At 40.9% G+C, this 14,929-nt stretch overlaps 1 protein-coding gene across 1 annotated transcript in view; it reads left to right on the top strand.

Annotated features, from left to right (window-relative positions):
• LOC120041894 (chloride channel protein 2-like) overlaps positions 1-14,929 on the top strand; it is a gene marked incomplete at its 5' end in the record, with an annotated part of 69,980 nt that overhangs the window by 5,661 nt on the left and 49,390 nt on the right. Inside the window, 6 exons of the mRNA XM_038986755.1 lie at positions 182-260; positions 3,289-3,414; positions 6,389-6,473; positions 8,233-8,334; positions 8,732-8,816; positions 9,390-9,545. Coding sequence (XP_038842683.1) covers positions 182-260; positions 3,289-3,414; positions 6,389-6,473; positions 8,233-8,334; positions 8,732-8,816; positions 9,390-9,545 — 633 coding nt within the window. The remainder of the gene's footprint in view (positions 1-181; positions 261-3,288; positions 3,415-6,388; positions 6,474-8,232; positions 8,335-8,731; positions 8,817-9,389; positions 9,546-14,929) is intronic.

The raw sequence follows: 14,929 nt of genomic DNA on the forward strand, positions 1-14,929 counted from the left end.
GCTTACTTTTGGCACTTATTTATTCACTATTTTTGCACATAAAAGACCTCCCCTTGGACAGAAAAGCGTAACATCCTTGTATGCCTCCTTCCACACTGCTAGGTCTACATCCACCCGACAACGGCCTACCTCATAGGGTGTGTCTGTAAATGTAAATACGCCTCTCCATATGTGTTTACAGAATGAGTCGAGGAACATTGAGATGTTGGCAGCTGCTTGTGCTGTGGGGGTCGGCTGCTGTTTCGCTGCCCCTATTGGAGGTGAGTGACACCAACATCCCACTAGACACAATCTCGTTGAATCAATGTTGTTTCAGTGTAATTTGTCAACGTATTCTGACGTGGAATCTATGTTGGATTTGAAAAAAGTCATCAACATAAACTGTTTTGAGGGTGGAATTTCAACATGATTGTCATCATGGTAACCAAATTTCAACATAGACAAACCTTTTAAAACAATGTCAGATCTTCGACGTTATATCCACTATCAGGAAAAAAAACAATAGGCTGGGCAGCACCTACTGTAGAATTGATCTATTTACAGCTACCCTTGGTCTCCCGTCCAGGGTTTTAACGTAGCCTAGCCCTTAGCTATGATGATTGTCACAAACTATTACCAATGTGCTATCCTGAGAATGAGTGTTGAGAGATCTCCACTTAAAAACGAAATAGATTCACTGTTGCTATCGAAGTCATTCCAAAGGATGGGTTTAACAGAGCAAATGAAATGTGACCATGCTATATCACTCTTATATCATCAATGATGCTATTTAGGCCTATATATATACGTATAGCATTTTGCAAAGTCATCAACAGCTATTGTCTCAATTCAACCCAGGATTCAACAACAAATAGACTACTGTCATGATGTTGCCTGCTTGGGTATTGCAAACCCCATCCCCCTCTCCCTGCCTCTCCCTTTCCACAACAACCCATGCTGTGATCACAGAGACGTCGTAAATTCCTGAGAATCTCCTCATGGCCAAACAGTATTAAGAGAGAGGGTAAACTTTCAGGACAAAGGAATTTTCTCCCACCTCACAGAACTTGAGGTACGAACATATTTCATGTTCCTGCAAAAGTATAAAAGATCGGTGGGGAGTCCAGCTATTAACATGCCCATTGGCCACCACGTGGGAAACTCATGAGAGACTGTGGGACTACATTACCATACCGCTGTTTATATAATAACCTCAGATATGAGGTTTACATCTGTTTGTTGTATAAAATGAATGAGTGAGTATGATACTGTTTGTATAATTGTGTAATATGATTTTGGACTGTTTAATTAAGAAAATACAAATCCCTTTTTGATTTGAACTAAACCCGAGGACCCGCCCCTGAGCCAGTTGGGTCAGACGTCCAAGGACAGCCCCTTCCTGCTATCTGAATAAAAGTCGACTCTGAGAAATTACCATTAGACCATGTTTTCTCTCCATGGGGAGAACGGAGGTTAAGGTAACATTGCGTCATTGAGTCTTTAACCATACCACATGGTTAAACTCTTATACGAATAAGAACAAGTTTTGATATTGACTACTAGTCTGCAGCTAGGAATTCGGTATCATTGAACGCGAAGAAAGACAACCGCCGAAACATCCATTCTATAACGAATGTCACTCTGAACTACCCACAATAACCGAGACAGAAGGAACTCCAACCAAAACGAACTTCTCTCCAACGATCAAGACGACACACACCGAGCGTAACTATATATATATTGATTGCAATTGTTCCCGAATGAGTGAGCGTTCATGTGTAAGGATTAGCATGTCAATCGTTATAATTATGGACTCTGTAGTGAATTCTTAGTCGAACGCAACTTTCCCTTTGTCTAACAAGCCGCAATGCCGGTTCAGCCCACTAGGGCATATTTCTCCCATCATTTCATGTAACTATTTTTAAGTTTGTTTGTTTGTTTATGCATTTCTGTGAATTAATTAGTTAGTAATAAATAAATGATTTAAGACAATTGATGTAGGGATGACTCATAGTGAAGACTGGGTTCGTGCAGATAATCAACAATTTACGACGTTTGGAATGAGACTAACGTGAGGTAAAGTAAATAAATCATTAATTAGAGGACTATTGATCAGATATGAAAATATCTGAAAGGTTATATTGGGAAATTATAACTTTGTAATCTAATAACTTTCCCTGGTGCCCTCGAATTCATAGTTAATTAGTTACGTTATTACTCAAGTGATCGCGTAATCCCTAATTACAGGAATCTTTGATAAAAACTATAAGTCTTCAATTTAACGATAGCAAAGACACGACACTACATAGGCCTATGATTTCAATCTCTGGTTGATTTCAAATGTAATGAAATGTAGTGATATTGAATTGTTAGGTTGTCACCTCAACCAAATATAAAAATGTTTTATTATTATATTTGTATTGTACTTTTTACCCTTTTTTCGGGATATCCATCGCTGCAACTCCTGTACCGACTCGGGAGAGGTGAAAGTCGAGAGCCATGCGTCCTTCAAAACATGCCCCTGCCGAGCCGCACTGCTTCATAACTCACTGCTCGCATAACCCGGGAAGCCAGCCGCACCAATGTGTCGGAGGAAACACCGTTCAACTAGCGACCGTGTCAGCATGCATGCGCCCGTCCCATCACAAGGAGTCGCTAGAGTGGGGGACAAGGACATCGACATCCCGGCCGGCAAAACCCTCCCCTAACCCGGACGACGCTGGGCCAATTGTGCGCCGCCTCATTGGTCTCCCAGTCGCGGCCGGCTGCGACACAGCCTCGGATCGAACCCGGGTCTGCAGTGACGCCTCTAGCACTGCGATGCGGTGCCTTAGACCGCTGTGCCACTCGGGAGGCCCAAATATAAAAATGTTGAAGGAGAGTTCCATCTGTGCCATTGACTTAGTCTGGCTTTAATTCCAGTTTGTCTACAAATTAACAATTGATATGTCCATCTCAACCAAAAATCTATGTTAAAGAATAGGACTAAATCAAACATGAATTTAAAGTGCATTTACATTTTGGTTTGATTTGATTTAGTGATAACACAATTGAATTTCAACTCACTTTTGGCAGTCTTTTTGAGTGGGTAAATATATAGGTTGTGATCTCATTGATCAACGTCTCAACCAAATATTACGCAATTATTCACCTTGAAATTACGTGGTGTGCCCAGTGGGATAACACTCACTGACAGATACACTGGCTGGGTCAGAGATTGCAAGGTTTGCTCTTCCCCCTTCACATAGTTACTTTGATCATGTTCCTGTGTGTTCCTGAGAAATTGATTAATGTGTGTGTGTTTTGTAGGTGTGCTGTTCAGTATTGAGGTAACATCTACGTTCTTTGCGGTGAGGAATTACTGGAGAGGGTTCTTCGCTGCTACCTTCAGTGCCTTCATCTTCAGAGTCCTGGCTGTGTGGAATAAAGACGAGGGTAAGACCGGTCTACATGTATACTGGATGAAAATATAAACGCAACATGTAAAGTGTTTGTTTCATGAGCTGAAATAAAATATCCCAGAAATGTTCCATATGCACAAATAGCTTATTTCTCTCAAATTTCGTGCACAAATTTGTTTACATCCCTGTTAGTGAGCATTTCTCCTTTGCCAAGATAATCCATCCACTTGACAGGTGTGGCATATCAAGAAGCTGATTAAATAGCATGATTATTACACAGGTGCACCTTGTGCTGAGGACAATAAAAGGCCACTCTAAAATGTGCAGTTTTGTCACACAACACAGTTTTGCCACAGATGCCTCAAGTTTTTTCCGGGAGCATGCAATTGGAGTGCTGACTGCAGGAATGTCCACCAGAGCTGTTGCCAGAGAATTGAATGTTAATTTCTCTACCATTAGCCTCCTCCAATGTCGTTTTAGAGAATTTGGTAGTACTGCCAACCGGCCTCACAACTCCAAACCACGTGTAACCACGCCAGCCCAGGACCTCCACATAGTCTAAGACCAGTCACCCGGACATCTGATGAAACTGGGTTTGCACAACTGAAGAATTTCTTCACAAACTGTAGAAACTGCTCACCTTCGATGGCCATTGGCACGCTAGAGAAGTGTCATGAAAATTCAAATTAATAATGATTAGAGACAAGGTCAATCACCAATCAGGATATTACTTTATTCAAAATGTATTAATTACATTGATTAATTATTTCAATAATGAAGCTGGTCGACGAACCACCCTTAGATGATTCATTGAGAGCCCAACAAACAGATTTGAACCACAGCATTTTATAGCAAAGTAAATCCTCCTGAATGTTCATGACAAACAACAGATGTGTGGAATGGGTCAAAAGATTAGACTTTGTATGAAAGAAATGAATAATTCACAGCAGACAGTATCTGCGGTAAAGACTGTTCCCACTCATTGTATGGAAACCAGAGTTTGGCCCTCAAGACGAGGGCTCTTAACTCGTACCTCACAGTACAGAAACACCAACTCATTCTATGGCATAAATCAATTGTCAGCTCAAACTATCTCTATCTTGAGTAAACACCATGTCTTTGACCATAGCCAGACTAGCTGCAGGGAGCTGGAGTGGAAAACATCCCTTTACTATTTGTTAAGTATAATTGTTAATATTAAACAAAACAGGTAAACATGTTAATTTCTCTCTCACAGAAGTGTGCTCTTTATTGATGAATCCCGGTTTCAACTGTACTGGGCAGATGGCAGAAAGCGTGTATGGCGTTGTGTGGGCGAGCGGTTTGCTGATGTCAACGTTGTGAACGGAGTGCCCCATGCTGGAGGTGGGGTTATGGTATGGGCAGGCATAAGCTATTGACAACGGACACAATTGCATTTAAATGATGGCAATTTGAATGCACACCGATACCGTGACGAGATCCTGAGGCCCATTGTCGTGCCATTCATCCGCCGCAATCACCTAAAGTTTCAGCATGATAATGCACAGCCTGCATACTCACCAGACATGTCACCCATAGAGTATGTTTGGGATACTCTGGATCGACGTGTACGACAGCGTGTTCCAGTTCCCACCAATATCCAGCAACTTCACACAGCCATTGAAAAGGAGTAGAACAGGAAACAATCAACAGCCTGATCAACTCTATGCATAGGAGATGTGTCGCGTAGCATGAGGCGAATGGTGGTCACACCAGATACTGACTGATTTTCTGATCCACGCCCCTACCTTTTTTTAAGGTATCTGTGACCAACAGATGCATATCTGTATTCCCAGTCATGTGAAATCCATAGATTAGGGCCTAATGAATTCATTTCAATTGACCGATTGATTTCCTTATATGAACTGTAACTCAGTAAAATCTCTGAAATCGTTGCATGTTGGGTTTTATTTTTGGTAAGTGTATATGGGTCATTCCACCAATTCGGTGCCTTTTGAGATGTGTGAAAATAACTTTTGAATTCACAGAATTTTAAATCAAATAAATAAAAAAATGACTATCAAGGGTCAAATAAAATAACAGGGATGTTACATTGGCCATAAATCCCCTTGTGAAATGGGGAATGGAAACTTGTGTGTAACAGCAAGAGGCACTTGAGTGCAAGCTTCACAATTTGTTTTGTTAAGATTTCTACCCTGTCTATCAATGGGTAACAGGTTGACGTGTTATGCTCGACCCGCTCAGTTTTCCACCCCAAAACACCAGAAAATGATACAAAATAGTTCAGCCAGCTCTCCTGATTTTACACCATCATTAGATGTTGAATTTTTCAGTTCACGTAATAGGGTTGACATTAAAATGAGGGACAGATGTAAATGATTCACTAATCACATTAAATAAATAATAATCTTTCAGAAATGACTTTGTCAAAGCAACATCATAACTAAGGCTTTACAATAATGGGGAAAACGTAGGGGTTAAGTGGGTTAAAATCTTCCTAGAAGTCAGAGGGTGCACGGAGGAACATGTCAAAATGCCGAATTTTAGCACTTTAGCAAGTTTTATTCATATAAAAAATCGGATTTATTTAACTAAGCAGGTCAGTTAAAAACAAATTCTTATTTACAATGACTGCCTACCCCAGACAACGCTGGGCCAATTGTGTGCCGCCCTATGGAACTCCCAATCACAGCCGGATGTGACGCAGCCTGGATTTGAACCAGGTACTGCAGTGACGCCTCTTGCACTGAGATGTAGTGTCTTAGACCACTGCGCCACTATCCAACTTAATTGGCTCCTCATGAAATATTAAAAGGCTTTTAAAATTCAATATTGGTGCACAATTTCTACTTCATATATCTAAGTGATGCAATAGGCACTCATTTCGTGAACAACCCATACAGTATACTGTATATTGGCACAAGCAATCATTGATGTAAGGTCTGTACTGTATATAGCCCCTTAAAAGCATTTTGATAATGATGAATCACTCTCTCTCCATCCCTCCCTCCCTCCGTCCTACACAGAGACCATCACAGCTCTGTTTAAAACCCGTTTTCGTCTGGACTTCCCATTTGACCTCCAGGAGCTCCCAGCCTTCGCTGTCATTGGGTGAGTCTAAGTTGTCTTCAATTAGCTAGTGAGGTCTTCGTTGCCTCTGTTAGCCAGTGAGCTTTTCGTTGCCTCTGTTAGCCAGTGAGCTCTACGTTGCCTCTGTTATCCAGTGAGCCCTACGTTGCCTCTGTTAGCCAGTGAGCGCTACGTTGCCTCTGTTATCCAGTGAGCCCTACGTTGCCTCTGTTAGCCAGTGAGCCCTACGTTGCCTCTGTTAACCAGTGAGCCCTACGTTGCCTCTGTTAGCCAGTGAGCCCTACGTTGCCTCTGTTAGCCAGTGAGCCCTACGTTGCCTCTGTTAGCCAGTGAGCCCAATGTTGCCTCTGTTAGCCAGTGAGCCCTACGTTGCCTCTGTTAGCCAGTGAGCCCTACGTTGCCTCTGTTAGCAGGTGAAAGCTGGTGTGAGTGTTCAGGAGGATAGCCTCCTGACGTTAGTCACCTAACATTGATTATTCAGCCAGCGAGGTGGTGCATTTAGGACATCTTATTTTAGCTTGCTGTTACCGTAGTAGCGTAGCCTCCGGGCTTACCACATAACTGAATTAGACCAGAGCCTCTCTCTCTCTCGTCTCTCTCTCTCTTTCTCCATCTCAGAAGAAAGAACAGCCATCTACTACTTAACTCTGCGTGGGCTCCCAAAGAGAAGAAAATCCCTATTTCTTTCTCCTCTTTTCTCCTTTTTGTCTGGTGGATGTCCTCCCTCTCGTGATCTGAGCAGTGAAGCTTTGACTCATAATCTAACAAAACTCTGCCTCCGGAGAACAGCCGTCTTATTTCACATTTAGAGAGAGAAAGAGTTTGTGTGTGTGTCTGTACGCACAACCCTTTATGTGTGTATTTCAGTATCCTCTCCCTCGCCAATGCCTTGATGTCTTATGGCGAAAGTCGGTCAGTGTTTCAGTTAACTCGGACAGGGAGAGAGAGAGAGGGGGGAATTTGTCGTCTCTGCTACATGCTAGCTGGGGAAAACCTTTGTGTAGTAAACTTCTTCTAGCCTCTGGATTTATGTTTCAAACTTTCACTGGTACTCAGATGTGGTGTTCTGAGATATACATACGTGCACACGTGCACACACACACATACACACAAACCAGTGGAGGCTGCTGAGGGGAGGACGGCTCCCCTCAGCATGGCTGAGGCTGGAACGGAGAAAATGGAATGGCATCAAACCATGTGTTTGATGTATTTGATACCATTCCACTGATTCCGCTCCAGCCTTTACCACGAGCCCGTCCTCCCCAATTAAGGTGCCACCAAGCTCCTGCGACACAAACACACACACACACACACTTATACACACACACACACACGCACACACGCACACACGCACACACACACACACACACATTTCAGAGAATAGCTTTAAAACATGTAGAAATGATTCTCCCTCATCTATTCATCATTTATTCAGTAGTATTTGACAGAATTCATTATGCAGGAACATGAATTTATGAGCATTCATATACTTGGCTGTAGATGAGGGGGAACTTTGGAAAGTACTTTTCAAAGGGCTTTGCTTGATTCTGGTGGCTGGAGAAACTGTCTCTCTCTCCTACTGACAGTTACACAAAGTGGACACATACTGGGTACTTTCTTAAAACACAAACATATATACATGTAAACCTGTCCCTCTCTCTTTCTCCACCTTTACATTTTCTTAATTTAATCTCCCTGTCCCTCTTCTCTCCATTGCCCCCCCTTCCCCCCCCTCTCCTCTCTCAACCCTCCCTCCTCTCCCCTCCTCCTCTCTCCACAGTATTGCCAGTGGTTTTGGCGGGGCGTTGTTTGTCTACCTGAACAGACTGATAGTCCAGTTCATCAGGAAACAGAAGACCATCAACAAGTTCCTCATGAAGAAGTAAGTCATGATGTCATCAATGTCAGACAGAAGCCCCTACTGGGTCCCAGATAGTCCCTGTATCCTAGTGTCCCACAAACACACTAGCGCACACACGCACGCACACACTAGCGCACACATAGATAGATTACTCTGTGAAATCAGCTCTATTGATGCAGATCTCTCCACAGCAGAGAAAAATGAAGACGTTCATCTTGACAAGTGTTTATTAATGAATGGTGTTTACTCATCTCCCTACCAGACTGATTAATTAACTATCCTCAGATTTCTAAATTAATGTAATGTTCTGTACATCACGCAGCCGTGGGAAGGGTTTGAGGACAGTTTGGTTTTGACGAGTTAACAGTAATGACTAAACACCCTTTTGCTTTCTCCTCCTCTCCCCCTCTTCTCTCAGGCGTCTGCTGTACCCAGCCCTGGTCACTCTGCTGGTGTCTACACTAACCTTTCCCCCCGGCTTCGGACAGTTCATGGCAGGCAAGGTTAGTTCCACTCAGTTTTTTATTTCTTTACATAGAGGCAGAGTCTACCTCCCACCCTCTCCTCTTTCTGTCTCTGTAATGAGAGGGTGTCAGACTCTTGGTGTATTTCTGCTACAATAAGCTGTTGATTCTGTTGCTCCCTAAAGTCTAGCTACAGCATCACACACAACTACACACCGTCTTCCAGACCCCCACTCAGCTTCACAAGCCTTAAGCCAAACCAGTTCAAATTAAATCATCACATCCATTGCCTAAAGTGAAACTGCTTTCCATAATGGTCTTCCTAATAAAATGGATGTGTTGTACCCAATTTCAAATCACCTCCTAGCACCTACCCCATGGCACTTCATGTAGATTGGGATAGCACTAATGTCATCGCTTCTCCTTTCCCTCTGAATGGCTAGGATGAATTCTTGATGTGTTGCTTATACCTATCCAATCCTTTCAGATCTACTTAAATGCTTCGGGTTATGAGCTAGGGATCAATATGGGATATATAAAAATATAAAATGCCTGTTGACTTTAGCCCTCTGTCTGTCTGTTATGTTGTCACTTCCTGTTTCCCCCATGCAGCTGACCCAGAAGGAGTCCCTGGTGACGTTGCTAGACAACCGGACATGGGCCAAGCAGGGCATAGCTGAGGGGTTTGACTACATCGGCAACTCCCAGGCCTGGAATCACCCCCAGGTCAATGTCTTTGTCACCCTCGTCCTCTTCATCGTAATGAAGGTAGGCACACCATCATCATCATCATCATCCACTTTGTTCTCATCTCTCCTCTTCTTTATAATCACCTATTCTTTTTTAATTCCCTGTTACTTTACTCCCTTCCCACTACATGTGGCGTGTCTCAATAGTCTGAAGTAACGTTCTTCCCATTGACATGACAGGTGAAGTTAATATGGCAGGATCCTGTCCATTCATTTAAATGAAAGGAGAGGAGGCCGTTGTGGAGAATTGAGACCCAGCTCAGTGTTATATGAGGGTACGGCTTGTGGCGTATTGAGACCCATCCCAGTGTTATATGAGGGTTAGGCTTGTGGTGTATTGAGACCCAGCCCAGTGTTAAATGAGGGCAGGTGAAGCATCAGGTTATTACCTTGTTGGGATTTGATTAGGTTTTTATGTAACCTTTGTTTAGGTTCTAGCAACTCAAATGAAATGTCCCCTTTTAAAAGAGAACCGCAGAACTGCTGTTGTAAATCTTGTTCGCTCGCTGTGTCGTGTGTGTGTGAAAGAGACAATAGGCTGTGTAATGCAGTTAAAGTCCCTGGATAGAGAGAGAAACAAGGAACCACAGAGGGATAGAGAGACAAAAGTGGGTGGATAAAAGTTATATAAGCCTTAGATATTGAGTGTGATGATCCTGCTGTAATGGAAGATAAATACTCTATACACTTTCTCTTTCTCTCCTTCGCTCTCTCGCTCATCCTAGCTCACTTTCTTTTTTTGCCTTCTGTACTTTATCTCAAATAATCTGAAAAGAAAATTATATTATACTTTTTGGAACACAGTGAGACCAATCTACTCAACTCTAAATTACCCCTCTGATGGTACTGTTTCATCCCATCCCCCCTTGTTCCTCCAACGTCACTCCCAACTTGGCCAGACCAGTTTCTCGGGGGGGGCGTGTCCAGCCTGCTACTATATATGGGGCAGTATTTCTGAAGCAGTAATGGACGTTGTCATTAACTTTGTGTGTGTGTCCACTGTTGAGGTTGTATTTTTGGCCTTTGCTGTGACGTAGTTACACACACACACGTACATGCATACGTAGTCAACTTCACTCACATACACACGCGCACACACACACACTAACTCAGTCGCACACAAAGCGTGTCTGCTGGGATGATGTCTAATTACATGGTGTAGTTGAAAGCGCCCAGAGTCGTAGTTTGTTTCTCCCACACTATGCAAATGGACCAAGCTTTTATTAGACAGACACAGACAGACAGACTTTCTATGGATTGATTCTCTCTATGATATTACTCATAGGCTGTCTTCTCTATCACAGACTGACCGTTTTTAGCTATCACACTGCATTGAGACAACTTTTTGACACCAATAGGTTTTTTTGCAGTCGTTTCCCAGTCCTCTGTTGGAGGGTGGTGGCAGCCCAGTAATTGGAGTGGGAATAAGAGTAAGGCCCTTGGAGGCCCCTAGGGGCACGGGCGATAGACTGTCCTCTGGTTCTGTCACACACAAATGGTAGAAAATGGCGCCAACGGATAGGGCTGCCGTGTTTCTAGCTCTTAGGAAACTTTGCAGTATTATGTTTTTTTTATGTGTTATTTCTTTTCTTTTTTCTTTTTTTTCTTAAGGGGTGGATCAGCTTAGTATTGCGGAAAGAATGTTGCTTCCATCAATGTAATTGTCTGCATCATTTCCAATCCCCCATATATTTTTGGGGCAAATATATATATCCATACACGCATGTTCTATTTGCCATATATTTTTCAACTGTGCTGTGATGCTGCACAAAATAATTGAACCTTTCTATTCTCATAGCTTCTACAGATTGTAAATTAAAAATTTAAAGTTTTGCAAAAATAACTATTATATTATTGATTGATTGACTATGGCTTTTCAAATCAGCCAGTATTGCTATCTGTAGCGTTAGTTCTAGGCAAATGTTGCAATTCTTCAGCCATTTCTGGACCTGTGACCAAAAACGAGCTACATATGGACAATACCAAAATAAATGATCTAATGACTCTGCCTCCTCACAGCAGAATCTGCAGAGCTGGGAAGATTGTATCCCCCATATATATAACATTCTATTAGTTGCAAGAATTTTGTATAGTAATTTAAATTGAAAAATTTGAAGTTTTGAATCCGGCATTGTTTTGCGTATCAATTCATAAACCGTGTGCCATGGAATGGGTACGTCGAAAATCTCTTCCCAACTATTTTGCAATTTATATGGCACATCTGTCCGTTTTTTGGTCCTTAAATTAAATTGGTATATGTTTTTATTTATCACACTTTTCTTTAACCATTTATGTTCTTTAATACAGGGCCGACATACAAGTTCCTTACTTTTTTCCCCTTCTACTTGCCTCTTCCATTTTTGTGGTAATGCTGCAATTAATTGGTTGTAATTTTGGGTAGAGCAGACATTTACATATGTCTGTGTTAGCTGCATGTGTGACATAACTCCACCAGTCCTATTTATGATATCATTCACTAAAATTATACCTTTTTTAAAAATTTCTTCGAAAAATACAGTTTTTTTATCAATTAGTATATTTTAATTTAACCACAATATTTGTTGTATTATTTGTTCTGTCTTTTCAGGTGGATTAAACTGAAATTGCAACCAACTTTTTAAGGCTTGTTTAAAAAATAAAGATATTTTGGAGATTAGTTCTTTTTCAAACAACCGAAAGTGAGCAGGTGTAATCTGAATAAAGGGAAAAAGGCCCTTCTTGAACATAGGATGAGACATTCGTACCAATTTACTAGAGAACTAGTTTGGATTTAAGTATAACTTTTGTATGACTGATGCCTTTAGTGAGAGGTCTAATGCTTTAATATTTAATCATTTCTGCCCTCCGAATTCATATTCGTTATATAAATAGGCCCTTTTAATTTTATCTGGCTTGCCATTCCAAATAAAATGGAATATTTTTTGTTCATATCATTTAAAAAGCAGGTCACTAGGTGTAGGCAAAATCATAAGCAAATAGGTAAACTGTGATATGACTAAAGAGTTAATCAGTGTGATTTTTCCACAAATAGACAGGTATTTTCCTTTCCATGGTAGAAAGATCTTATCTATTTTTGCTAACTTTCTATAAACATTTATTGGAGTGAGATCATTTCTTTCTTTTGGGATTTGTATACCGAGTATGTCCACATCTCCGTCATACCATTTAATTAGTAAACTACATGGTAATGTAAAATTTGCATTTTTTTGTGATCCAATACGTTATATAGTAGTACACTTATCATAATTTGGTTTTAATCCAGAGAGGATAGCAAAAGTATCTAGATCCTCTATGAGGCCGTGGAGAGACTCTAATTGTGGTTTTAAAAGAAAACATGAATCATCAGTGTACAATGACACCTTCGTTTTTTAAGCCACGGATTTCTAATCCCTTAATAATTATTGTTTGATCTAATCTTAACAGCTAACATTTTGATGGCAATAATAAATAGATATGCCGATAGTGGACAACCTTGTTTTACTCCTCTAGATAGTTTAAAACTTTCTGAGATGTAGCCATTATTTACTATTTTACACCTAGGGTTATACTATACATAACTTTAATCCATTTTATAAGAGATTCCCCAAAATTGAAATGTTCCAGGCATTTATATATAAACTCCAGTCGTATTTTATCAAAAGCCTTTTCAATATCAGCTATGAAAACCAGGCCTGGTGTCCCCGATATTTCATAGTATTCTATTGTTTCCAGTACTTGTCTTATATTATCTCCAATGTATCGTCCATGTAAAAAACCTGTCTGATTAGGATGAATAATATCTGACAATACTTTTTACATTTTATGCACCAAGCATTTTGCTAGGATTTTTGCATCACAACACTGAAGTGTAAGAGGTCTCCATAATGATATCAGACCTTCTTGTTGCGTGTCTGATAATCTACCATTTATATAGGAGTGGTTAAAACATGCTAATAATGGTCCTTTGAGTATATCAAAAAAAGTTTTGTATACTCCACTGGTATGCCATCCAGCCCTGGAGTTTTCCCATCCTTAAAGGCCTCAATTGCATCAAGCAGTTCCTCCTCTGTAATTTGGCCTTCACATGAGTCTTTCTGTACAGATGTTAATTTTACATTATTATTAGGGAAAAGATTCATACAATTAGTTTCAGTTAGTGGAGATGGAGGAGCCTGAAATGAAAACATATTCTTAAAGTACTTTACTTCCTCTTTCAAAATATAATTTGGTGAATCATGCGTGACTCCATCATTTGTAACAAGTTTTAATACATTTGTTTTGGTAGCATTTCTATATTGAAGATTGAAAAAGAATTTGGTGCATTTTTCCCCACATTCTATCAGGTTCGCTTTATTTTTATAATGTATTACACTGGATCTTTCTTGAATAAGTTCCTCCATTTCTTTTTGTTTTTCCTCTAACTTATTCTGTGCCTCTGTGGTACCGTTTTTATTGCTATCTAACTGTACTGTTAGTCCTTCAATTTCCTTTGTTAATATGGACTCTTTTGATCTAAATTGCTTTTGTTTTATAGATGAGTACTGAATTGCATGGCCTCTAAAGGCACACTTAAAAGTGTCCCATACAATACGGGGATCTGCTGTACCTATGTTATGTCTGAAAAAGTCAGTTATAAATTCTTCTGTCCTAGTTCTAAACAATTTATCATCTAGTAGGCTTTGATTAAATTTCCAATATCCTCGTTCACGTGGAAATTCTGTAAGAGTAATATATATGCCAATTATGTGATGATACGACCGCATTCTGTCCCCTATCAACACTTTTTAAACTTTGGTGCCAGAGAGAATGGCATAAGAAAGTAGTCAAGACGACTAGCTTGATTAAGCCTCTGCCATCTATATCTCACTAGGTCAGGGTATTTAAGTCTCCATATATCCACTAGTTCCAATATATCCATGACATTCATGATTTCCTTTGTAACGGCTGTCGTCTTCCTCCTCGTCTGAGGAGGAGAAGTTTGAAGGATCAGAGGACCAATGCGCAGCGTGGTAATTGTTCATCTTATTTAATGGAAGTGAACAACTCAAAATACAAAAACAACAAAGTGAAAACCGAAACAGTTCTATCTGGTGCAGACACACAAAGACTGAAAACAACCACCCACAAAACCCAACAGAAAACAGGCTACCTAAATATGGTTCCCAATCAGGAACAACGATTGACAGCTGCCTCTGATTGAGAACCATATCAGGCCAAACACAGAAAACCAACACAGAATTAGAAAACATAGATTACCCACCCAACTCACGCCCTGACCACACTAAAACAAAGAAAATACAAAAGAACTATGGTCAGAACGTGACAGTAACCCCCCCCCCCCCCCCCCCAAGGTGCGGACTCCGGCCGCAAAACCTGAACCTATAGGGGAGGGTCTGGGTGGGCATCTGTCCGCGGTGGAGGCTC

Source organism: Salvelinus namaycush, unplaced genomic scaffold, assembly GCF_016432855.1.
Source record: "Salvelinus namaycush isolate Seneca unplaced genomic scaffold, SaNama_1.0 Scaffold571, whole genome shotgun sequence".
Classification (NCBI taxonomy): Eukaryota; Metazoa; Chordata; class Actinopteri; order Salmoniformes; family Salmonidae; genus Salvelinus; species Salvelinus namaycush.